The sequence below is a fragment of the Mesocricetus auratus genome, unplaced genomic scaffold, assembly GCF_017639785.1.
Source record: "Mesocricetus auratus isolate SY011 unplaced genomic scaffold, BCM_Maur_2.0 Super-Scaffold_100022, whole genome shotgun sequence".
NCBI classification, from domain to species: domain Eukaryota; kingdom Metazoa; phylum Chordata; class Mammalia; order Rodentia; family Cricetidae; genus Mesocricetus; species Mesocricetus auratus.
The window spans coordinates 36,041,046-36,067,443 of record NW_024429203.1 but is presented as its reverse complement, the minus strand read 5'-3'; the positions used below and the strand labels follow the sequence as shown (position 1 = coordinate 36,067,443).

Genomic DNA, 26,398 nt, shown 5'->3' with positions numbered 1-26,398 from the left:
AGCCATCCCAGACCCTCTGCTCTGTGCTCTGCTTATAGCCCAGCCGCTGTGCACCGTGCAGGGGCACCTGCCCGGCAGGAAGTAGGAGACTTTGCTGGAAATCTGTCTTTAATCTTGGCTTCCTGTTTTCTGCCCTGGGGGACGCCCAGAGTGGCTGAGTTTCAAGCTACTTCACACCAGCTTCTCTAAACTATCATCTCTGAGCATAAAAGCTGGGGGAGGGGAAGAGGCGGAGAGAAGGCACAGAGCCCTTCCCTGCCAGGGAACCATGGGAACACACTCCAATAAAAGTGCTGAAGCTCTGGACACAACCCCCCCACCCCCACTCCCCAGCCCCCCCAAGCTCTGCATGCAGCTGGGCCATCTGGTCCCTTCACCCAAAAGCTGCCAGAAGTCTTTGGCTCCATCACCCTCCCTTCCCCAGCCCCTCTCCAGCCTTCCTCTTTTCTCCACTCCTGGAGCTAGCCTCACCACCAAAGAGCAAGTGGCCCAGCCTGGGCACATGAATCTTAGATGCTGACTTGACATACCCATGTATTACAGGTAACTCAGACACAGCTTAACCAGAGTTGCGTTCTTGAGTGTTTCCTGGGCTGTCTCTGCCCCCACCCCCACTCACTGAGTTCTCTCTCGGGAGACCCCACCATCTCCCAGGAGTGGGGCTACACCAGAAGGTCATGGGGCCTCTTTCCTCATACACACCTGACCGAGACGCTGCCTGCCCACTCCTCTCCACTGTTACCTCTGCCCTCTTCACCATGTAGACCATGCAGCACCTCTTTGCTGAGCTTTGTAGTTTGGTTATGATTTTTGTGTTGCTTTGAGGTAGGGTCTCATGGAGCCAAACTGGCCCTGAGGTCATGGATGACCTTGAGTTTCTAACCCTCCTTTCTGAACATCCTCAGGGCTTCACGCATGCAGTCTACCAACTGAGCTACATCCTGAACCTTAATTAATGATGCACACCTCCCCCTTTACTGGACTATAGAAAAGTGTGTGTGTGTGTGCGCATGCCTGTGGAGGTCAGTGGAGTCTGTTCTCTCCTGTCGTGGGATCCAGGAACCAAACTCACGCTCTCGGGCTTTGGAAGCAGGGTTTTTCTCCTGTTGAGCCATCTCACTGCATTGCTGGGTCCTCTTTTTTTCAATTTCATCCTCCTCGTCACTGCTTTTTGGTTCTGTCCACTGGGTGCTCATGGCCTTCATACACTGTAGCTGATCAGACTGTTTTTTTCTTTTCTGTTTTGGACAAGAACCCCGGTGTTCCCCTTCCCCCCCCACCCCCACCCCCCGCCCCCTTGACTCATCTCCAGCATAAAGATCACAGCTAGCAGGTGTTCCATATTTGTTGCGAGGGAATGAATTCATGAATGACGAACTGGGTGTTAGCTAGTTCTTGCACTATCCAATTCAGGCTTTAATTCCCAAAGCCTGGAATTCAGGAAGGTTAATTTTTTTTTTTCTTCACTTTGCTGAGAAGAGGTGGAACCAGGAGTCAAACACAGGCTTATTTGATTCCAAAGTTCACATTCTGGGCCCAGCACACTTCAGGGGACAGTCAAGCATGCTTATGGGCAGAGAAAGAAATATTGGCGGTGAAACTGGAGCGAAGATTTAGGTATCTTTTCAGGGTTTTCCCCCAAGTCCCCACAGCCTCCCCATCACCCAGCCCCCCCTTTACCAACTAATTCAGAGTAGAGGAGATGTCAGTCTCTCAATCTCCCCCTCCAGAAGGCTCTGCAAGCTGCCAAAGCCCTTCCTTCAGACTTAGCAGCACCCCGCCCCCAAACTGGGGCCATATTATCATTCCATCTTGACCTCAAAGGAAAGCAAAGTCTGATACACATACACAGTTCACAGACAGACACACACACACTATCACTTCAGGCCTGTTATCTTGCTGAATCTGCACCATCTTTCATGAAAGAGGTATGCTCTCAGCATGATCTTACAGAAGAGGAAATAGCTCAGAGACCTTAGGTAACTAGTTCAAAGCCACACAGCCACACAGTCACACAGCTCTTAAATTGAGATTTAACCCTGAGATTTGATCCCCAAATCCCTGGGTTGGGTTTTTTTCCACTATGTCACATCTAGCTCTGAGATCTACTAGATGCCTCTTCCCTGGGTATCCCTAGAGAACAGCACTGGGCATGTTGGGCCAGAGGACCAACCTGTAGTCTGGGGGGAGGGGAGGCGGGGATGGAGCATACCCAGCTTCTGCTATTGACATTTGAAGCTATTTGCAGTCTGAAACTCCATCTTTCACAGAACCGTTTACTGTGCCTTTCTGCCCCTCAGGTTTTTTGTTTGTTTGGGGGGGGGGTTGTTTAGTTTGTTTTGGCTGGGATTTTGTTCGGTTTGGTTTTTTGAGACAGGGTTTCTCTGTGTAGCCCTGGCTGTCCCGGAACTCACTCTGTAGACCAGGTTGACCTTGAACTCACAGAGATCCGCCTGCCTCTGCCTCCTGAGTGCTGGGATTAAAGGTGTGCGCCACACCACCCTGGCTGCCCCTAAATTCTTTACATTATGTTCCAACTCTGTGCCAGAGGCCTCACTCCTCCCACCTGAAGAGTCCACACCCCCCCACCCCCACAGCTGGCTGCTTCCTCCAGACCTGGTCCTTAGAAAATGCTCTAACACCTAGATCCTTCGATGGAGTCTCTGGTTTCTCTCTTGTCACTCACTCCACTGCTGCTCTGTGCCCCTGGCATACCTGAGCGCTGCCTGCTCTTGTAGTTAAGAGCAAATTGCTCAGGGAGGATCCTGAATCCTCATTAACAATGGTATATAATAGCAGTCCGTGTTTAATTGAGGACTCACCACGTGCCACTGTGCACCAAGCACTTTAAACCTATTAACTCATTTCCTCTCCACAAAACCTTACAAAATTGGTGGTATTAGTTCTGTTCATCTTTTCAAACAACGATGCAACAGGACAAGACAGAGGTTTGGTAAATTGTTCAAACGTTACACAGCCATTGACAACCTCCTTACTGCTTTCAAGTCAAAAAGAAAGTCCCAAGAGACTCTTTGGATCTTTTGCCCCTGTAGCGTGCAGGAACCCATCTCCCACCGCTCTCGCCTACCCACAGTTTTAGTCGCAGCCTGCAGAGCTCTCACGGCTCCTTTCCTTTGTGCTTACTCTTCCCTCGGCTCTCAAAAGTCAACCCGTGCATGCACCCTTCTTTCCTGTTTCCTGTGGACCTTGTACACTGCCTTTACATTTTATCAATTTGTTCTCTGAGAGAATCTAGTTGTCCCAACCTGAGTGAGAACTAGACGGAAATAGAGGTCTGAATAAGTGGACTCCAGAGGGCCCTGGTAATTTCAGACCCCCAGGATGTTTGTGAATGAATAAATGCATGCATGCTTATGCCTGGCCTCCACCCTAGCAGGGTGGCTTCACCTAAAGAAGGTTGGAAGGTTGGTGGTGGCCCTCTGTAAAGGATCTTCGGGAGCTTTCGCGAAGACCAGCAAGTGGGGGCAGGGCGTGAGCGCGGACACACCCCCCGCATTCCCTCCAAGGTCCAGCAGAGGGCGCCGACCCACGCCCCGCTGCGCGCCGGGCAGGCCCCCTCGCGCAGGCGCGCCGCAGCGGGCGGAGGATCCGGGCCGCGCTTCCTCTCGCCAGGCCTGCGAGCTTCCTCCCATCGGAACCCCGGCGAGCTGAGGTTGGCCACCGCCGCCGAGCCGGCCGCCTCCCTTGCGCTCCCGCGCCACCCCGCGCCCTGCCCCGGGGGTCCCACTGGGGTGGGGTCCAAGCAGGGCCGACCCGGGCCGCGCCGCCGTCGGGGACGTCCCCGGGCCAGCCGTCCCTCCCGCCCCGCCAGCCTCCGGCCGCCCAGCCTCCGGGGTGTGGGGCGCGGGCAACCCCCCGCGAGCTGCGATCGAACGCCCGGGGCGGCCCCCGGCGGCCGGCGCGACGTCCCCAAATCGAACCTCGGTGGCAGCGTTCGGAAGCGGAACTCTGCCGGGGCCGCGCCGGCTACATTGTTTCCTCCCCCCCACTCCCTCCCGCCCCCTTCCCCCGCCTTTCTTCCCTCCCCGACCCGGGCTGCGCGGCCATCCCCCAGCCTGTCTGGCCGTCCTTCCTCCCCCTATTTTCGCATCCATACACCTCTTTGTACCGCACCCCCTGGGGACCCCTGCGCCCCTCCCCTCCCCCTTGGCCTCATGGACTGTCCTGCAGGCCGCTGATGCCGCCCGCGGTGAGGTGGCCTGGACCGCAGTGCCCCGAGAGAGGTGAGTGCTGGGCAAACCCGGAGGAGGTGGGTGTCTGAGTGTCCCCTGGAAGGGATGAGGTCGCTTGTCCCGCCTCTGTGGCCATCGCTGCCGTGTCCACACCCATCCCCCCCCACCTTCCAACCGGGTTCGAATTCTCCCGGGAATCACTGTCAGAGCACTACTGGGAGGGAGCCACGAGGGAGGTACTGCCCTGCACCACAAGAGACTTGCTTAGGTCAGCTGAGTCCTACCCCTCAACCCCGTGTGGGAAGTGACTGGACCCCGGAGGAAGAGAATCAGTATAGGTTAGGAAAATGGGCTGGATTCCCTGGAGTTTGCCCTTTCCTGCTCAGGGCGTCCCTGAAGGTACCCAGACTTGCTTGGCTCTGAGGTCTTACTGGCTGCAAGCAGCCCGGGACCATGCCACCTCCCTTGGACCCTGCTAGAAGCCCGGGTCCTTGAGGTGAGCCTGTCACCCTTGGCCTGCCACAGGACCAGGCTTAAAGCAAGCGACCTCTGGCCCTTGGGTGGAGAAACTGGGCAGAGCTTCCAGTTTGAGTAGAGGTAACACTGGACGTTAGTACTATGCCCCCACCTCCTAGCACCCGGGCCAGCCCATTTTCCCAGCTTCTCGGGACCTAGGCCAGTTGTCTGGAAGGGGTGTGTCCAGTCCCTAGATCTTTGGAGCTTAAGTAGGAGGGTTTCTTTTTTCTTTTTTCATCATTTTGTACACTAGGGAACTGAAGCCCAAGGGACAGGTCGTATTTCAGGCCTCTGGTGGAGGGAGGCTGGCTGTCTTCATTCCTACTTCTCCAGGAATGGATGGCTGTGGGTGGAGAGGAACCGGGCCTACTCTCCACCCACCAGGGATACAGGCAGTCCCCAGCCTGACCCAGGTGGGACATTGTGGGGTGAGCACGTGTTCCCCTGCAGAGGGCTAGAGAAGAGGGAAAGGGCTTCCGGCCCCAGAGCTAAGACATCATGGGTATTGCTTGTGAGACTTCCCCTTGGTGCCTGGGACATGTTGAGTGTAGAGTTGAGTGTACAGACCCGGGTCCTGACCCCGCCTTCCCCACATCCCAACTGGCTTAATCAGAATGGGGTCAGCATTGGGCAAAGTGGGAGAAGGTTGTGTCATGACAGTATCGGAGGAATGTGGACACTCTGGGACTTGTGTCTGTCTCCCTGTGTCCTGGACATCATGGTGTCTTAGTATAGTCACAACAGGATCAGGCCAGAGGCAGCAAGAGTAAGGTTGGCAGTGCCACAGAATCTTCAGGGTCCCTTCAGGATGCTGAGCTGTGCCTAGGCCCGCTTGGAACCACAGGCAGTTTTGTTCTGCTCAGGCCCTTGTACTTGTTTAAGGTTTTCCCTAAGATGCACTGGGGGGGGGGGGGGTACTCACCACTTGTGAGGCTATACTCACACAGTCTCATGCCCAACCCGAACTTCCTGTCCAGCCTCAGGGGCTGTGGCTGGGCCTGACATGGCTGGGTGCTTCTTACTTAGCTGCAAGGGTGTGGCCATGGTCCAGAGGCCTTTTAGAAAACAGTTTAGCGTTAGGCTAGCACATGTTCACAGCTGCAGGTTTCATTCAGTGAACTAATCCTCCCCCCCCCCCCCATTAGAAGCAGCCACTCTTTCTGTGTTGGGATGGGAACAAGGAAAGACCAGGAAAGCAAATGCCTTCCCACCACAGGAGCCCTGTCCTCAGAGGCCAGTCCCCATGGAGTTGCCCACACAGGTGTTGGTGAAGGGGCAGATTCCTGCTTCTTTCAAATGGGGATGGAAGCCATAGTGTGAGTCAACCTCTCCGGTAATCCTGGATCCCATCGAAGTGATGGGACTACCCACATCCATTTCTAGGGTTCATCTTTTGAAGGTTTTCAAAGCTTCGACATATAACCCTAAAAGAACAGAGATGTTGTGTCTGTGAAAAAAGGTAAAGATCCTCTCGTGCCCGAGAGATAATCCCAGGTGGGAATAGCTGCCCCATAGCGGAAAAGTCTGAGTACCTGGGTCAGGGCTGAAGGGCTGGTAGGACCTAGGAAAGCTGGTCTGAACTCACATAAAAACTGTATACGCATTAATTTTAGCATTTAGAGAGAAGTGAGGGCCATATGGGTGGTATGTACCTGTGATCCCAGTACAGCATGGGAGGCTGAGGCAGGGGGATCCCAAGTTCAAGCCTGGGCTCCTGACTGGGATTCTAGAAGTATTTTTAAAAGAAGAAAACAAATCTAGACATTTTAGGAAACAATACAAGATTACCTGCTAGTTGCCAAGCAGGGTCTGCTAGCCTGGTAGAGCCCGGTTTTCCTGATTTTCTTCTTTTGTTGCTGTTGCCATTCAATTGTGTATGCCACAGCTCTTTTCCATTTACTGCTGTGTCCCTGGGCATTTCTTGAGCTACCTGTCATGGTAACTGCCTCTAAAACACTTCAGGGTATTTTCAGGAGCTCTGCTACAGCATCATCACCCAAACCCTCTTCGAGTGCTCCGTGCTTCCATCTGTCACTGTTGTGGGCTGTTACTACACACCCCACAAGCAGCTAGTAGAGAACAGACAGCTTAGTCAACCGTGTGGATTCCAGGCCCAGCCGTACCATTGCCCTCTGAGCAGAGCTAACAGGGACAGAGAGCCTTATACCTCAGAGGACACTGAACTAACCTACCAGCAAACTAGAAAATGCCTGGGGCGGTGGTTAGTGTGGCTGCCTTAGCATGGAAGAAAGATCTCTGAGCTGTGGGCCCCAGAATGGCTGACCCCTCACCTATCATTGGTAAGAAGTCCCGGCCCTTCTGACCGCCTCTGGCCCTGTTCTAGACTGCTGTTTCTATGCTGTGCCCCACACCCTCCCGTCACCATGTGATAGGTTGCCTCAGGGCATGGGGCTGGCCTTGGGAAGATAGGCTGCCAGTTGCTGTCCAAGGCCTGACCCCACCCATTCCCCTTCCTAGACTTGGAGCTGAGAGTAACCACCACCTACTACTGCTGTTTCCCAGCACACACACTGGCTCTCACGTAGCCTTGAACTTGAGATCCTTCTGCTTCAGTCTCCAGAGCATAGAGATTGCAGATAGTGTATACCACCATGCCCAGAAAGACTGAGATTGCAGATGTGTGTATACCACCATACCCAGCCTGAAGAGTCCCCTCGCCTCCCAGATTCTGCATGACTGTTCTAGGCTGCATGTTCCAGTGGAAAATAGAGGGTTCCTTAGACTGAGCCAGAGCTAGTCAGGACAGCCTCAGTTTTCTCCAGTGGCCAGGGAAGGGGAAAGTTAGCTGCTGAAGCCTTGCATGTGAGAGTTAGAAACTAGGTTTATGTGTTAGTGTCCTCCTCCTTTGCAAGTGTTCCCTAGTCTAAGCTGAAGGTGTATCTCTTAAATACTTTGCTATTCCTTATTGTGACTGGAGTAACTGGGAGTTCCTTCCATACCACACTGTGAACAGTGGGAGGAAACCAGTCTCTGATTGGCACATGCTGGGCCCAAGAGACTGTGTCCCTAAGTGACTATAGGGTGGACCAGAACTAACCTAGATGAGTACTGATGTGTCCCTTTAAATACAGAAGTCCCTCAGGCTTGTAGCTTGGGACCTTGGCTGCCAGACTGGTGGCATGAAAGTGGGCATAGTGTCCCATAACTTCAGTAGCATGAGGTCACTGGGTTGGATCTTGCCCAAGATGCTGGCCCGGCTGGGGTGAGCCCTTTGGGTGTTTCTCAGTTTCCCCGCCCTTGGTTAAGGACAGGATGGGTGGAGGAGCAGGCTGCTCCCTAAACCCAGCAGGGAGCACTGCCTCCCTCCTCTCTTCTGGGTCCCTTCATCCAAGGGCTGGAAATAGAATCCGCTAAGTAATGATTAAAGTCAAATTCAGGCCTAAAAATAAAGAGCTGGAGAAGGAAGAGCTTGTGTGCTCCCTGCATGGCTGAGGGAAGATGTGAACAGGGAGAGACTGGCTTTGGGTGGCCGAGCCCTAACCCCCAGAGTCAGGAGTGCTCCAAGAAGTGGGGGATGCTCTCTTACTGGGTATGATGTATCCTGCAGCACCCATTGGTTGTAGACTGAACAAATGGGGTTCAGGATGAGAGAGAGGGAGAGAGAATCCCATTTTCCCCATGAAGAAACTGAGGCTCATTGAGTGAAGTGACTTGTCCTGGACTAGTAGGGAGCTCCCCTGAGTGCAGGCCCCAGGGCTGAAGGGCCCCACACAGCACCGCCCACCCTGTGTTTGCTTGCTTTCTCTTCCTGGTTCTGTGAGAAGGGCAGCTGCTTGTAGCATATTAGTGCACACCCTCCGACCGCAGCTTCCCTCCGCCTCTCTTCCGTGGTCTGCAACGAGCAGAAGAGAGCTGCTGGGCGCTCCCCTGGCCGCCCTGGGCTCTGCACGGTTGGAAGGTTTGTGGGCGGGTGAAACCTGGGTGTCATCCGACCCGTACATCCTGGCTGCTGCTTTTCAACCCAGCCCAGCCTGGCACCTGGTCCTCACCCAGCCTCGGGCATTGAAGCCTGTATGTAATGTGCACACTACAGGGAAAAGGACAGGAGGGTGTGAGCTCCATTACTGGGCAGAGAGGAGACTTGGCGCAGGGAAGCCTGGCTGGACAAGCCTATGGTTCCCCCTCCTGCAAGGCTGGGATCTGCATGGGCTGGAGCAGCTTGAGGACTTCCTGGAGGGAGACTAGGGCTTATGAAAAGCATTTGAGGAGGAGCCAGGGGTCCTTGTTCAGGAATTGTGTCCTCTCGGGCTGCTGCCTTCTCTGGGGTGCTCGAAGGTTCTGCATGGTGTCTGTGCAAAGGCGGGCTATGCAGACAGGCGGGGGAGAGCACAGGTGTACCTCTGCTCGCTGGAGCGTGGTGTGAGTAGCTGGCCCTGGCACCCCTGTTCTGTCCTTCCAATGTGTCATATGATCCTGCCAAGGAAGAGTTGGGGTGGAGGTCTGCTGACCCAGGTTCCAACGTAACTAAGCTCAAGTCCCTAGTCCAGCACTTGGAAGCTGGTGGCCCCCTAGGTGGTGACCACTGGCCAGGATGGAGTAGCTGATGCAGAGCCTCTTTTAAACCATGTTGGAGCAGCAGGCTGTCAGCCACATGCTTGCGTTTCCTGTTGGCCTGCTGGGGTGGGAGTGTCCAGAGCCCCTTCTCTTAGGTCTGCCCCTGGTGCTGTCGCAGTGGCTGAGGCTGAGTTGTGTGCTCCACCCTTGCTTGTTCTGTAAGTCCCTCGTTGTGTTTGCCTTTTTTTCTGAGGCAGGGTCTCACTTTGTAGACCATGCTGGCTTCATATTCACCAGCCTCTGCTACAAGTGCGGGAGACTAGAAATCTGCCCCCAGGTTTCTAGGCCATTATTGTATTCCCCTGGTCCTCAGTCTCCCCTCCTGTAACAGCATGACTTGGAGACGTTGGGATGTGGAACAAAGCCACTGCATGACTGTAAAGGGTTGTTGGAGGTTAGTGAGGAGGCTGTATGTAAATATGGACAAATGAAGATGCAGGGCCCAGTGCTTGCTCTGAGGGGTGGGGGCAGAGGCCTGGGGTAGGACCCTGGGGAGACTGGAAGCCCAGAGGCCCAGTGCATAGAAGTAATTAGGCTCCTGAGTAGTAATTAGAAACCTTTCTGGGCCAGCAGTGGCAGCCTCAAGCCACAGTGTACCCTGGGGAGGAGGCTCCCCGTTAGCCTCCCCTTAACTCACCCCTACTGCTCCTAAACTGCCAGACAGGATTTCCGGTCTCGCTGAGCCCCAGTGAGTTGCTATAATTTGGTTCTTTAACATTTTTCAGTCATTAGACTCAGGCCTCCTCTTAGGTCAGAGGTGCTAACGACTGAGGGGGCCTGAGGGTGGGGGAAGGGCCGCGTGCCCCAGAGCCCAAGGCAGGCATCTTTCTCGCCCCTCTTGCTCGGGTCTTCTGTGCATTGGGAGTGCTGTGACCTGTCTGAACTGCTGGGGTAGGGTAGTAGGAGCCTCCAGCCCCTCTGCCCGGTGTGTGACTGGGTGAAGTGTCTGCCTGAGAGCCCTCTGCACAACCAGGGGTGGGGCTGACTCTAGCTGCCAAACCAGCTCAGCTACTGGCCGGCTGCCCTCCTCAGGTGCTCTGCCCACTGCAGGGGGCGTGCCCAAGACTGCAACTTCACCTTTGCTCTGTCTGCCCTGTGACCTGTAGGAAATTTCCTTTGGCAGCCTTAATTGAATCCCTCAGAATTTGATGTAGGGTCTTAACTCTGGCCTGGTCTAGGCACCCCTTTCCCAGGTCCTTCCTGCTCCCCTCACCTGCTTCCTGCAAGCTTGGGAGTAACTACGGCACTGGGGTGCAGCTTAAGAGGGGGTTGGGGGAACATGGTATGCACATGCTTGGCCACTAAGTTATACCCACAACCCTCGGTTTTCTGAGGCATGGGCACACCCGGCTGATGGGGAAGGCAGGAGTTTGGAGTGTATTTTGTTGGAGTCCTCAGTACTCCAGTATAGGCTCAGCACAGAGGAGAGGCTGAGTTCTCAGACCTCTAAGCCTAGGGCCTCCTCAGCCTTCCCCCCTCCTGCTCATCCTGACCACCAGGTATGATGTAAGATGTGAATACAACTCCAGACACCCCAGCAGAGTGAGAAGGCAGAGAGGGCCTTCCTGTTGCCCCCACTGGTTTTCCCTCCTCCCCCGCCTCTCTCTCTGTCTTTGTCTCTGTGTGTGTGTCCCCAGCTGCAGACATTCCAGCTGGGTCCTATAGCAGGACCAGAGTCTCCGTGGGCCATAGCGCCAGTCCCCCTAGGTCTCTGGTACACTTCCCTTTTCAGTGGGTATTTTTAGCTGCTTGTAAACAGTTTCTGAAGGCTCCCACGCCCCATTAAGCAGTAGAGTTTTGGTGAGGGGGCAGGGCTGGAATCTTTTGACCTACCCTAATGCTCTGCACGTGCCTGCTTCTGGGGGTCTGCAGCTGCCTCTAGGGCAAGGAAAGGGCAGCCTGGGAGTGTCTGGGCTCCTGCTTTTCCCCACTTCTTGCCCCCTCCTGGACAGCCTGGGCTCCTAAGAAAGGCCTGCCTGAGGCTGCAGCCACTGACCTCAGCGCTTGGGCACAATGCCCAGCCTGTTCCCGGGACCCCAGCACAAGGGCTGCTGGGAGCACAGTTTAGGACAGGAAGTCAGAGAGAAGCATTGGCCCTGCCACAGTCCCAAGCCCCTGTCCTCTGGCCTTGTGGGGGTGGGGGTGACAGCTGCTGACCCTTTGGGATTAAATATAGTCCTATTGGTTGCAAGGCCTAATGTGCTGTACTGGCCAGACTTTTCCTATTCATTCATTCAATCATTCATTCATTCATTCATTACTCATTGCTGAGCAGCAGCTCCCAGCCCAGCCCATGCTGGGGATGCAGACATGAGTCAGATCCTAGCTCCTGTCTTCCACAGACACACAGCTCCCCTTCCACCCTCAACCATAGGCCACTGCCAGTGAGAGGCCCTGGAGGCAGGACCAGCCAGCACAGCTGGACTGCCAGAGGACTCCTGGTGGGAGTGGCTTTCACAAGTGGTGTATGATTTGTTTTATTTTTGGGGAGAAAGTAATATAGATGTTAATAGCTTTAAAATAAAACCAGGGACTGGGGATGTAGCTCAGTTGGTAAGGTAGTGTTTTCCTGGCCCGCCTAAAGCCCTGAATAGACAGGAGGTTCAGAAATTTAAAGCCGTCCTTGCCAACATAGTGAGTTAGAGGTTAGCCTGGACTGCATGAGCATGAGTCTCAATATATATCAAAAGAGGACAAAATAGGAAATACAGAGTAAACAAGGTTTCCTGTAATTTGATCCATCCCAGAGGCCACCTCTGTTATTTGTCTGTCTGTCTCTGTCTTTTTTGGTGTATTTATTTACTTTATGTGTGTGAATGTTTCACTTGCGTGTATGTATGTACATCATGAGCATGCCTGGTGCCCTTGGAGTTCAGAAGTGGGTGTCAGATTCCCTGGAACTGGAGTTACAAACATTTATGAGCTGTCATGTAGATACTGAGAGCCTAACCTGGGTCCTCTACAAGAGTTGCAATTGCTCTTAACTTCTGAGCCATCTCTCCAGCCTTCTCTGTGTCTCTCAGAAGCTATTTAGGCATCTCCAAGCTTAGGAATGTATATTTGTTTTATATAAAAGACAACTTGGGAACCAGGGAAATGGTTCTGCTGGTTAAGACGCCTCCACCAAGCTTGACCACCCCGGACCCACACAGTGGAAGGAGAGAACTAATTTCCACAAGTTGCCCTCTGACTTCCACATGTACAGTGTGTGGTACATGCACCCGCATGTATATGCATGTATATAAAATAAAGTAATAAAACATTTAAAGCAACACAATTTATAACTGGGTGTGCTGGTGTGCACCTATAATCTCGGCCTGGAGACCATGGCCAGAGGATCTCGGAATTTGGAATTATCTGGATTACATAGCAGGAACCTGCATCAAAACCAGCTGGGTGTGGTGGCGCACGCCTTTAATCCCAGCACTTAGGAGGTAGAGGCAGGAGGATCTCAGTAAGTCAAATCCCAACCTTGTCTACATAGCGAATTCTAGGATAGCCAGGACTACATAGAAAGACCCTGTCTCAAAAAACAAAAGCAAACAGACAAAAATCCAAAACCAACAACAGCCATAAAGCAAAACAAAAACCTCACCACAACCTACACTGTAGGTCACCTGTGTCTACATATGCCTTTTTTGTGGCTTTGTTTCAAAATCACCAAAAAAGTAGAAATAATATGTTGGATACTCATAGGTCTTTTGCCTATATTTACCTGTTCTTAACATTTTGACGCACTTATTTACCTCTTTTTGCTTTGTCTTGTGTTTTGAGACAGGGTTTCACTGTAGCTGGAACACACAGAGATCCTCTTGCCTCTGCCATCCAAGTGCTGGGATAAAGGGTGTGAGCCACCACTGCCCGACTTGTCTTAATTTTTTTGGTGTGTGTGCGTACATGAGCATGCACACATCCAACATGGCACAGTGTGTGTCTCAGAGAGCGACTGGCAGAGCTAATTCTCTCCTTCCAGGCGTGGATCTCAGACTATCAGGTTTGTCTGCAAGTGTCTGTACCCGATGAACCATCTTGCCAGCCCTCCTTCAGGTCTTTTTTTTTTTTTTTTTTTTTTATCGCATCACTGGGAGATTGGAACCTAGGGCACCATGTGCATCACAAGTTTGCCTTACTGACCTCTTTCGCTAGTTGTAGGCATCCTATCCCTTATTCTGGTGAGTTTGGTCTTTTAATTTGTTTTCTTTTTTTGTGTGTATGTAAGGAGTTATGTGTTTGTGTTTATATGTGAGTACGTGTGTGTGCACACATGTGAAAGCCTGAGGTCAGCCGTGGGTCATTCCTCAGGAACTGTTCGCTGTGTTCTTGAGGTAGAGTCTCTCACTGCATCCTGGGACTTGCTAGGTAGGTTAGGCAGGCAAACCAATCAGTTCCTAGCGTCACTGCCTCTGCCTTCCCATGCCACCAACATCAGACTTATGTGGGTGCTTGACAGCAAACACCGGTCTTCACAGCAAGCATTTTACTCACTGAGCTGTCCCTTTTTGTTTGTTTGTTTGTTTGGTTGGTTGGTTGGTTTTGGTTTTTCGAGACAGGGTTTCTCTGTATTGCTTTGGAGCCTGTCCTGGAACTCACTCTGTAGACCATACTGGCTTCGAACTCGCAGAGATCTGCCTGCTTCTGCCTCCCAGGTGCTGGGAAAGGCGTGCGCCACCAACTCCTGGGTGAGCTATCTCTTTAGGTCCTTCTGTTTGTTCATTTGTTTGGTTTGGTTTGATTTTGGTATTTTGAGACAGGGTTTCTCTGTGTAACCCTGGCTGTCCTGGAACTTGCTTTGCAGACAAGGTTGCCCTCGAACTCACAGATCTGCCTGCCTGTGCCTCCCAAGTGCTGGGATTAAAGATGTTTTGTTTTTTAAGACAAGGTCTCACTGTGTAGCCCAGTCTGGCTTCAAAATGTGTAATCTCCCCCATCTCTTGCCACCACAAAGAGGGACTTCTATTGTGTTTGCTCTTTTGTTTGTACAACAGTGTCAGCCCCCATCTCTACCTCGAGGCTGCACAAAAATTCCCTGGATGGAGGGAGAGGGCAAGCAAGTGGGCATAGTGCAGGTGTCTGGGAATAGATGTGAGAGACAGACAAGGCGCTTAGAAGCCAGAACATAGGGGAAGCTCCAGTGACTTCCCAAAGATCACACAGCAAGTTAGTTATAGGGCCAGGGCCAGGTCTCAGCATCACTTACTCCCAGGACAGTGGTGCTGCACTGCCTTCCTAGAGTGACTTGGCCCTAAGTTCAAGTGATTTCCCCCAAAGGACTCTCTTCTGTGCTTACTCCCTGGCTACTTGGACGGTGGCATGCAGTAAGTAGCCTCTTGAAGTCAGCCTCAGACCTTGCTGGAGAGGCCACAAGGCAAGCCCTAGCTAGCTCAGCCATCCTAGCCTGGTGACCTCACCGTGAGTGACAGGTTGGAGGATGTCAGGTAGGGTAAGACATGCAGTGATCCAGGTGCTAAGGGGGTGGCAGTGCCCCTCTGGGCCGCATGCCTGACCACTGCTGCCTTGTCCCGTGCTCTTAGCACATCCCTGTCCCTTATGGCTGCTCTTCACCCTGTCTGTCCCAGACTAGGGCGATCCTGGATAGGCAGCAAGTCCTGAGGGTATAATGTGGCATGTGGGAGATGGCCTACTCAGGAGTCTGAAGGTGAATCTCACTGGAGCTGTGACCTCAGGCAAGGTCTCACAGTCCTCGGGCTTCTCTTGGGGCCTCATCTCTGTAAAATGGGGTTGGTAATAATATCCCCTGTCTCTCAGTGTCATTAGGATTGGATGAGCCTCGAAGTGCCAAGGATAAGGCCTGACACTGAGTAAGTGCTCAGAAAACAGGGCCTGTGATTATTTTTATTATTGTCATCAAGGCGGCAGGGAGGTGGTGCAGCAGCTGCAGGCCAGGAAGGAGTGTTTGCAAACTGACAGCTGGAAGGGTGACTAACCATGCCCAGCCTCCGCTCCCTCCTGTGGTGGCAGCAGTGAGTTTTGAATTTGGGGAGAGAGGAGGAGATGTGGAGAGCTGGTGAGCTAATAGGATCTTCATAGAAGGACCCTAAGGTTGGGGGCTTAGCAACAGCCGTGGGACACTAGCTCAGGCTGCTCAGGCCGTCTCGGGTAACCTCTGGGACTTTGGCTTTTCACTCCTATCATATGGGAAGGAAGGCTCACAGCTCTCCCATAGCAGGTAGTCCACAAGGCCCAGGGGTGGTTCTTATGATCATGTTGGCTCAGTCGACGAAATATGGGGGTTGGGGGGTGGTTCCTATCACACTCTCCCTGGGCTTCAGGGCCCAGTCTACTACAGCAGGCTTGATGGGCTGCCCTCGCCCCTGGGTGCGAGAAGGACTGTTTGTTCTGGAGGGAGCGGGAAGCATGCCAGCCATGTCCAACTCTGGGGTCTCATTCCATTCCCTCCACAGCCTCCTTGTAAAGGTCCACTGTGTCCCCTTTCGGGATGAGGGGATATGAGGCCCAAAGGGTTAGTTCATTCTTTCCAGGTTGACATGTTGATAAAGCCAGGTTCAAAGCCCAAGCCTGTGTAGCTTGGGAGTGCTGGTCAAGGCCCCCATCCTTCACCCTTGTTTCTGCTGGACTCTGGGAGCATGTGGGAGCATGCGTTCCCTGAAAAGGTTCCCAGGCTTAGCACCCCCAGGGGCCAACCATAGTTCTTCAAAGTGCCATGGGAACTCCTTGCCGCCCTGCAGGGTTCATGCTATGGCCTCTGAACCCTTCTCATACAGCAGACAGACAAGAGAGCTCCAGATGAGCTCAGCAAGTTCAGGGTCACGGAGTCCTGAAGGGGCCGTTGGTTCCACTTTGCTTCACTGGCTTCCACCCAGGCTGGTTCCTATTGTTTAATTTGTGTATGCACTGATGTTTTGTGTGCGTGTGTCTGTGTGTCAGAGCCCCTAGAGCTGCAGTTACAGGTTGAGCTGCCATGTGGGTTGTGGGGATCAAAACCCAGGTCTTCTGGAAGAGCAGCCAATGCTCTTAACCACTGAGCCATCTCTCCAGCCCCCCAGACCAGTTTTTTTGTTTTTTTTTTGTTGTTGTTGTTGTTTTTTTACGAGACAGGGTTTCTCTGTATTGTTTTGGAGGCTGTTGGTCCAGCCCAGCCTCAAACTCAGAGATCTGCCTGCCTCTGCCTCCCGAGTGCTGGGATTAAAGGCATGTGCCGCCACTACCACCTAGCCTAACAAATATTGTTTTATATCAGTTTTTATTTGCTTGAATGCTCATGAATTTGAAATATACACACTTAGTGCTAGGGTTTGAACCCAGTCTTGAGCATTCTGAGCAACTACTGTCTACTAAGATCAGTCTCTGGCTCCCATCTTTTGAAGTCTTGCAGTCTTCAGGGCTGTCCTCATGATTCCTGCATGTGTGTGTGTGTGCATGCATGCATGCACATGCACATGCACACACGTCCTAGCACCTACACCGAAGTCCTCTTCTAGTGGTGATGTACATAGCCGTAAGGGCGGTGGCTAGACCTCACCTCTCCTGTCCCAAGCGAGTCTGTCATCTAGCCGTGTGACCGCAGAAGGGCCATTGGCTGTTTCCTCACCAGAAAGGGAACAGTAGCCCCACTCTCTCTGCGTCCTTCTGAGGTCATGTGAGGTCTGGGGCTGTATTTGGACGAATGTGTTAGTGACATGTATGTGTGTGAAGGAAGACATGCTTGCTGCTCTGGGGGAGTGTTCTAAGCAATTCCATTTACAAAAGTGCTCAGATACCCAGAAGAGCACCAGCTCCCAAGCTGCAGCCAGCACGTTCCCTGGAGCAAACCCTGTCCTGCACAGGGGCTCAGACAGCCCCTTGGCCGACACCGTGAAGTCCCTCACACCCATCCAGTCCTCTGCTCTGCAGAGATTCACCCTGACGAGCTGGATTGGTTTGAGCCGATTTTGAACTTGATAAAAAGAGAATCATAAAGCTTGTGCTTCTCTGTGCCTGGCTCCTTGGTGAGACTCCAAGGCTGACGGGTGGCCACTGCTGTATGGAATTCCTTTTTGTGACTTCTCCCTATTTTATCCACGGCATTTTCAGCACCTGGGCAGTTAGTTCCTGGTCTGAGATTTACTACAGAGCACACCATGGGAGAGCACCTGCCCCTCTCCTGGTGGACATGGGCTACTTTCTTTAGGGTGTATGCCGAGAAGTAGACACAGACATTTGTCTATACAGAGCCTCTGGGACAAGCTTTTGTAGAGGAGCCTGTGACCTTGTCCAGAGTACAAGTGACTTTCCTGGACCACTTATTTATTACCTGCCTGGTTTCAGAGTTTCCCTCGACTCCCTTTCCCTGACAACCCTGTAAGCCTCGTTCTTCCTATTGACCGTTCTGTGGAACCTGGAAGGCTGCCAGGGATATAGGATTCACGGACTCTTCCCTGGGACTCTTGAGTCTGTGGGCTTCTACCCAAGGCTACATAAACAGCTCTGGATCCATGTCCCAACTCTCGGAAGCTTTGGCACTGCGACTTGTACTGACTTGAAGGAATTGATGGTCACCTGCAGAGGGTGGGGTTGTCTCTTCTCAACCTTCCTCACTTGTCTCTTCTCCCACAGCTCTAATGGTACCAAGTAACAGATCGGCCTTCCTGTAGCACGGGGACGCCAGATCTAAGAAGATGTCGGCAATACAGGTACCATGGGGATGTGGTGGGTGCTTAGACCAGCCTATTCCCCATGCCCAACCCTCCATCCTAGCCGAGACTTTGAAGTAGCAGTAATTCCAGTGTGCTCTATTGGGCACGGGCCCCAGACTGGGCTGCAGAGCAGTTTGAGCTGGAAGAGACTCAGTATTCTCCAGAGAAAGGTCCTTTCCCCAGGCTCATGGATATCAGCTGAAATGCTTCGGTCTCAAGGACATTCGGGCAGGGGGGTAGAGAGGGCCCCAGGCAGCACCCACACACCTGTCTGTGCCTTACCTTGTAGGCCGCCTGGCCATCCGGTACAGAGTGTATTGCCAAGTACAACTTCCACGGCACTGCTGAGCAGGACCTGCCCTTCTGCAAAGGAGACGTGCTCACCATTGTGGCGGTCACCAAGGTACCGTGGGCCTTACATGCCTAGCCCATTCCTTCACCTCCAGGGATTCCCTCTGGGTTTGGCTCCCCTGCAGAGGGAGGCGGACCTGAGAGTGTCTGATTGCCCTCTCTCCAGGACCCAAACTGGTACAAAGCCAAAAACAAAGTGGGCCGTGAGGGCATCATCCCAGCCAACTATGTCCAGAAGCGTGAGGGCGTGAAGGCAGGCACCAAGCTCAGCCTGATGCCGTGAGTACCGCGAGGGCTGGGCCCCTGGTGTGGGGGAAGGGAGGAGGTGGCTGCGGTCCTCCTGGAAAAGCCTCAGAGGAAAAGAACCCTGGGTAAGGGGCACTGTAGGAGTGGGACCAGAGGTCGCACCTAACAGAGGGGATGGGCACCCAGCAGAGGAAAAGGGGCAGGGAGTGGTGGAAAGGGGCATGGGGCGGGCTGGCAGGAGGCGCTCGGTCAGTACCATTGTGACTCCCAGCCTTGCCACCCCCAGCTGGTTCCACGGCAAAATCACGCGGGAGCAGGCCGAGCGGCTTCTCTACCCACCAGAGACGGGCCTGTTCCTGGTGCGGGAAAGCACCAACTACCCCGGAGACTACACACTGTGCGTGAGCTGTGAAGGCAAGGTGGAGCACTACCGCATCATGTACCACGCCAGCAAGCTGAGCATCGACGAGGAGGTGTACTTCGAGAACCTCATGCAGCTGGTGGAGGTGAGTCCGCCTGTGCCGGGCGCACAAACCCGGCCCCCGTTAACCTGGCAGAGTAACCCGGGCTCGTCGACAGCACACCTCAGGGGAGTGCCTGCTGTGTGCCAGGGCCCGCAGTGCCCCACCAAGGGCCCATTTTTATAGATTAGGACGCAAAGTTCCGATCAGTGAAGGCCTCTCCTCTGTTGGCGGTGTCACTAGACTTTGAGGCTATCTGATCTAGAACTCAATTCCTCTTCCACTCAGAACCTCATGTCTCCATGTGTACCTTGGCCGCCAGGGTCCTTGAGGCCTCTGCACACCCACAGGTCCTTGCAGCTTCCAACACCAGTTCTGCCAGCTCTGACCAGCCCATACTTGGCAACAGAAAACTGTAGGTTCCCTCCAAACTAACTCTCATCCCGGCTCTGGTTTATATTGGCCGAGTACAGCTGGCTTGAGGCTGGTACAGGGAGCAGGCCAGTCTTTTCTGTCTCCCTTAAGATGCTGGTGAGGCCCACAGCAGTAGTGACAACTGGGAGCCCAGTAGCTGAGTGTGAGTGGGGTGACTCGGGAAACGGACAGGCATTCCCACCCTTTTTGAAATGAGGAACCCCTCCACACAAAGCTTCTCAAGGCTGTGTTAATTGGCCTCTGCTGCCCTCTGGTGGTCAGACTGGAGCAGTGCGTGAATCTATGAAAAATGGGGCTGGTGGGTCTGGTTCTGAGGGCTACCCTCCCCCCTCTGCAGCACTACACCACAGATGCAGACGGACTCTGCACTCGCCTCATCAAACCAAAGGTCATGGAGGGCACAGTGGCCGCCCAAGATGAATTCTACCGCAGTAAGTACACTCTACACTTCCCACTTGCCTACCCCGCCCCCCCAAGGCCCTCTGTCCTGCCCTGGTGGTTTGGAGACCTCAGACATCCCACATCTGAAGCAGTTTGGCCTGCGTCTGTCATCTCGACCTCAACTATCTGTTCACCTCACTGACACCCTGCCTCTCTGCCCCCACCCCACAGGCGGCTGGGCACTGAACATGAAGGAACTGAAGCTGCTACAGACGATTGGGAAGGGGGAGTTTGGAGGTAAGTTGAGGGAGCCTGGGAGGGGCCAGAAGCTTCGGGCATCCAGGAAGCAGCATCCCTTCCTTCTTCCCCTAGATGTCATGCTGGGTGATTATCGGGGCAACAAAGTTGCAGTCAAGTGCATTAAGAATGATGCCACTGCCCAGGCCTTCCTGGCCGAAGCCTCTGTCATGACGTAAGTTGGGACAAGCCTAAGGGCAGGCTGCCTGGGCCTGGGTGGAGTTGGGGAGGCTGACTGAACTCTGACCTGTCCTGCCTTGTCCAGGCAACTTCGGCACAGCAACCTGGTCCAGCTACTGGGCGTGATTCTGGAGGAGAAGGGCGGGCTCTACATTGTCACAGAGTACATGGCCAAGGTAGGTGCTCCTCATCCTCACCCTCTCCCTCCCCCCAGCCCCTCCACTTTGTCCCCACTAAGCTTTAAGGTTGCCAGTCCTGGCCAGTCACTTACTGACTTTAGACGAGTCGTGCACCTCTCCAAGCCACGGTTCCTAAGCGTTCTGGTCCTTCCCTTTCCCCTCCCTCACACCCCTTTCTGCCCTGCCCCCCAGGGGAGTTTGGTGGACTATCTTCGATCACGTGGTCGTTCGGTGCTAGGCGGAGACTGTCTCCTCAAATTCTCACTGTGAGTGATGCAGCCTGGGGTGGGACTAAGACTTTGAAGGAGACCCCTGCCCTGCTGTGGGAGCCCCGGTCTGAGGGACATGTGACTGTCCTGTCCTCAGAGACGTCTGTGAGGCCATGGAGTACCTGGAGGGCAACAATTTTGTACATCGGGACTTGGCTGCCCGGAACGTGCTGGTGTCCGAGGACAATGTGGCCAAAGTCAGTGACTTCGGCCTCACCAAGGAAGCTTCCAGCACTCAGGACACAGGCAAACTGCCCGTCAAGTGGACAGCTCCGGAAGCCTTGAGAGAGAAGGTGAGCAAGGGTCCTGGAGTCACCCCCCTCTCCCGAGCTTCCTAGAATCGAGGCTGATTATCTTATCCACATGGCAGAAATTTTCCACCAAGTCCGATGTGTGGAGTTTCGGAATCCTCCTCTGGGAAATCTACTCCTTTGGGCGAGTGCCTTACCCAAGAATTGTGAGTATGGGTCTGGGAGCCAGTGCGTTGCTGAAGCCGATGGCGGGGTGGCAAGAGTAGCATCCACTGGGAGCTGCCTCGTACCTCAGGTCTGTTGGGCCTGAGGCAGGGCTGAAGGCCCTCCCTAGAGAGGGATTGTGGGTAGGGCTCCTTTCTGATGTAAGGCACTGAACTCATGCCACCCGCTCACAGCCCCTGAAGGACGTCGTCCCTCGGGTGGAAAAGGGCTATAAGATGGACGCCCCGGACGGCTGCCCGCCCGCAGTCTACGAGGTTATGAAGAACTGCTGGCACCTGGATGCTGCCACGCGGCCCACCTTCCTGCAGCTTCGAGAGCAGCTGGAGCACATCAGAACCCATGAGCTGCACCTGTGACCTCTGCCTCCGCCTAGGCCCTGGGCCTGCAGGGACAAGGCCTGGAAGATCGCACATCTGGTGCCTGCTGCCCACCGGGTCTGAACTTGAACTGAGCCCCAACGGGCTGGGCGGCCTCTTGCGTCTGACCTGCCTGTCCCTTCTGGCCCCCCAGGCACCCCACCTAGGCCTGGCATCTCTCATGGACCCACCCACCTATAGGGCTTGGGGCACTCGCTGAAGGGGCTAAGGAGGGAGGAGGACAAACCCGGGAGGCAGTGCCCCGCCGCGGTCAGCCTTCTCCTGGCCTCCCATCACTCGCCTTCTTAGAGTTTTATTCCTTTCCTTTTTTGAGATTTTTTTCCGTGTGTTTATTTTTTATTATTTTTCAACATAAGGAGAAAGAAAGTACCCAGCAAATGGGCATTTTACAAGAAGTACGAATCTTATTTTTCCTGCCCTGCCCCTGGGGGTCGGGGAGGAGTCAGCCTCTCTCTAGGGACCGATCACCCCAGCCTGTTCCCCATCCCATGTCCATGTCCAGTGTCGCCTCGGCCGCCTCTGTTTGCGCTTCACCATGTTGCACTGTTTGCATGTGCCCGAGGCAGGTCTGTCAGGGGCTTGGATTTCATGTGCTGTGGCCGCTCACCCACCGCCTTGTGAGATGGAATCGTAATAAACCACTCCCATGAGGACACCGCCACCCAGCCTCGGCGCTTTCTCCGCCGAGCCTGCCTGTCTGCCCAGTCGTCTTCCCATGCCATCTTGTCCATCCCCCTGTCTCTGTGAGTGGGGCTGAGAGGGAAGCATGGCCAGAAGATGTAGCCGCCTCTGTGTCAGCTGCACGAGCCAGTGTCCTGTGTCTGCCCATGGGGGAGTGCTCACTGCCTGTCCATCCCTGTCAGCTGCCACCTGAGCCCAGTGCCTGGGCAGCCTTGGGCTCTGGGACCAGTCCATGGGATGCTGCCTGGGGATTCTGGCTGCTTCTCCTGCCATGTGTTGTCCAGGCCTGAAGCACCTCAGAAGATACTGACCCCAAGGGTGACGGAAAGGGAGCTGCTGGGGATTCCCACATTTCATCTAACGTGTGACAGTTTTGCTTTTCCTCGCCCCTACTGTGTGCCAAGCCCTGGCTTTCCTGGGCTTTGCATGGATTCAGGCACCTTCCCTCTGCCCCAACTGGGGTAGACAAATGTCAAATGAGGGCCAGCTCTGGGCTTTTCTCTAAGTTGTGCAAGGGCAGTAGAACCCTGGTGGGCAGGAGAGACTTGATTCTGTAGATGAGTAGGGAGGTTCCCTTATCCCATCATGGTCCTGGCCCTCCTCCAGCCTACAGGACAGAGACCGTGAGTTTTGGCTTGAAGCGTGTCTTATGTGTGCCTCCCGGGGCCCACTGTGTTCCCGTCCCTCCCAACGCGGCGACTTTCCCCACCAAGCTGCCCTCTACACAGCCTTCAGGCTGATTTTTGTGAAAAGCAGACAGATCAGTCATTCAACTGCAAACGTCCAAATACCTGCTGAGGGTGGGCTGCTGGATGCTTCTGGCAGGTAGCAGAGTGGAGTTCATGGTTGAGTGACAGGCTCTTCTGTTGTGAAGGAACACCCAACAGGAGAGTATCGTAGATCGAGAAGCAGCATCCGTGCTGAGTTCAGGACATAGGTGGGGCTGGTAGCACCCCAGGGAGAGGAGACCCCAGGCGGGGAGGCTTGTCCAGGAGCTTTGAGAAGATGGGTGACGATAACTAGTGAGCAGCCCTGGGAGATAAGAGATGGGGCTGGGAGGGAAGGTTGTGGCCTGCATGTGTTTCTTATCAAGGCAAGAGTTGTTGGAATTCAGTGGCATGTTTGGGGCACCAGAGACATGTCAAGTGATGCCATTCTAAAGTGATCATCCCGGGTCCCAGTGGGGAAGTGTGAGAATAGAGTAAGGATGAGGGAGGTAGTAGATGTACTCCAGGGATCTAAGAGGTTGTTACATCAGCAAAACTTAGCAATGGGGTCAGCATGCTCCACAGTGAAGGAGGGAGAAGCCAGACGCCTCTGACTTTCCCTGGTGGGTGGGTGGGTGTAAACAAAGTGGCTTCTCCCTCCTTCACTGTGGAGCAGCTACCAACAGAGAGGACCCGAAGACACCATCACAGGTTCTGCTGAGCTCAGACATTCTGAGTTGTGTGCTTTTGAAATTGCCAAGATGTGGGGACCTGATAAAACACAGGCTGGACAAGGAAATTGAGAGTTGCCGGTGAATGGATTAAACCTAAAGGATGAGGTCCATATGGTAGGAAAGGCCATACGACGAAGCTGAGGGGGCCTAAGGACAGGTCAGGAAGAAGTTCACACACCTGCAAACCCAGCACTGAGGAGGCTGAGGCAGGGAGATTGTGAGTTAGATAGAAGCCAACCTGGGCTACCTATTGAGACCCTGTCTTTTAAAAAACTGCTTCTGCAAGGCATAGAGGACAAGCTTGAGATTAGGAGAGAGCAGGGAGTGTCACTGAGGCCCAGGCAAAGGCCTTCTACAAGTGGAAGCCATTGGGATCTGTCCCAGAGGGCATAGAGATGGCCTCTGAGGCACTCGCTGGGTTTTGCCCCCAGGTCCGTGGAAACTGGTCCAGTAACGTCTGTTTGGCCAGGCCCATACTAGGAAAACGTGTCTGACAGGAAGGAGAGGGGATGGAAGCAGAGGGAGTGGGAGTTCAAGAGGCTTGAGCAGTTCGGTTGTCTGAGGGAAGAACATCGGGTTGAGTCTAAGTTCTGAGGAGAAGACAGACTACTGAGAAGGCATAGTAGGAGGTGGAGCTTTCCTTGGAGTTGGTCTCTGAAACTGCAGAGGAGGGAGACACACCGAGGCCCCAGTGAATGTGTAATGACCAGATTTAAACCAGGTATACACAGCTGTAACCCCAGCACTTTGGGGAATGAGAGGGCAGAAGGGTTAGAAGTTCAAAGCCACCTTGACTACATAAAGAGTTCTAGACCAGTCAGGGTTATAAAATGAGACCCTGTCTTAGGAAAAACAAAACAAGCAGAGTGGGGGGGGGGGCTGATTGTAACATTTACTGATATCAAGTCATAAATACTGTGGCTGATTCAGAGCACTGCCAGCTATGCCCAGCCATCTGTCCAAGAAGCCAGCAGTAGAGCCTTGTGGAGGAACAGGCCCAGGTCAAAGCAGGCACATGTAGCTGAACCCCCGGTCTCAGGGACGCAGGCCTGTGGGTCCTTCAGTTTCTCTCCTGTCCCCTGCCTCTTGCCCCCTTCTCTTCATTTCCTTTCCCTCCCCCTTTCTATTTTTACTTTTGAAGTTTTTTTTTTCTAAATCTGGAAAAAGTACTGTAGTGTGAACCCAGGGCCTCAGAATGCTAGGCAAGTGCTCTAACAGTGGTAGGATTGGGCTGTAACCCACCAGCCCAGTTTTTCCTTTTTTCTTTTTTATACCAGGCCTCATGTAACCCAGACTGGCCTCTAATCATTATGTAGCAGAGGATGAGCCTACATTATCGAGGCTCCTACCTCCATTTCCCAGGTGCTGGAAATACCAGCCTGTGACTCCTGGCCCAGTATATGCAGTACTGGGAATCAAACCCAGGGCTTTGCGCATGCTAGGCAGGCAGTCTGCCAGCTGAGCCCAGCCCAGCGTCTGCTTTCTGTTTATGCTTGCGTTTCTTCTATCCTCCAGCCATCCGTGTGGCTGTTGGCTTGTTGTAAATGAGCACGACATAATTCCTAACCTAGAGGGTACCCTAACATTGTGGACAGGTGGGGGGAACCCTCTCAGGGCTCAGCTTGCTACCCAGAAGTCCTTTGGGGTGTTACCTTCTGCCAGTTGCCAGCCAATACGGCAGAGGCAGCAGGAGATGCAGGTCACTTTACAGGCAAGTGTTGGGTGGTGATGAGGAACACCCTTGTCAAAAGGACACATGAGGAGCAGAGATGGTGAGATTCCTAAGAATGATGTGTTCAGAGCTGAGGAAGCAGGGCCCAGACCTCACATGGCTTCACAGACCCAAAGTGGAGGCCAGCTTTAAGGAGCTATGACTAGGAGCCACCATTGGCCTGTGCAGGATAAAGGAATAAGGGGAATATCTGAAGTTTAGAGAGGTCTCCTGGCCTGGAGTGAGTTCAGAAAGGGAACCAGGAGTTGTAGGGAAGCTGCTGTCAAGGACGTGATGGGTGGTGCCTGAGCTGGGCAAGCAGGAAGAGCAGAGACAAGGTCAACCCAGCTGCTATTTTGCTGAGCGGAGCAGCACTCAGTGTGTGCCAGGCCCTGGTCTAAGCACTTCACACACACTGTCATGCAACCCTCCAGACGCCTCTTGGAGCCATATACTCTATATTTTATATACTATATCAAATGGTTATATGCAGTATTTCTCTGTAAGTACCGCATATTGCAGTTAAGAAAACCAAGGCCCAGAAAGATTGAGACACAGGTTGCAACTAGAAGTGACGAGAGCTCATTGAAAAGCTAGTGATGGCAGAGGTGAAGGTGGCAGCAGGGTATGTGGATAAAAGGACATCCGAGGGGCCCTACAGCCTGAAGGAGGCTGGGGAGCGTGTGCTGGAGAAGAGAGATTCCACCAAACAGGATGTCAGGGCATCCAAGTGGAGTCTTCGCAGACACATTCATTCCTGTAGCCCCTGGAGCGCTGGGGCTGGAAGAAGGGATTTGGGAACCACTTGTGGAAACTAAGGGCAGAGATAAACAATCCCAGGGGATCAGGTGGACCTGAGGACCCCAACTAAGAGGCTGGGAAGGGACAACAGTGACAGAGTGCCATGTGGGGAGCAGAAGGCAGGAGAACAGAGGTGAGCACAGAAGAGGAAGATCCCAGTGAGGGTGAAGGGTG

The 26,398-nt window shown here is 53.6% G+C and overlaps 1 protein-coding gene across 1 annotated transcript; it reads left to right on the top strand.

The window, feature by feature from the left end:
• The first annotated feature begins 3,958 nt into the window (after positions 1 to 3,958).
• On the top strand, positions 3,959 to 22,251 carry Csk (C-terminal Src kinase). The gene is made up of 13 exons (XM_005069592.4): positions 3,959 to 4,244; positions 17,859 to 17,935; positions 18,228 to 18,341; positions 18,456 to 18,568; positions 18,822 to 19,041; positions 19,769 to 19,862; positions 20,044 to 20,109; positions 20,185 to 20,284; positions 20,375 to 20,465; positions 20,661 to 20,734; positions 20,835 to 21,030; positions 21,108 to 21,194; positions 21,387 to 22,251. Exons 2-13 carry the CDS (start codon positions 17,921 to 17,923, stop codon positions 21,567 to 21,569), a joined length of 1,353 nt encoding a protein of 450 aa, XP_005069649.1. The 5' UTR covers positions 3,959 to 4,244; positions 17,859 to 17,920; the 3' UTR covers positions 21,570 to 22,251.
• Positions 22,252 to 26,398: the final 4,147 nt, after the last annotated feature.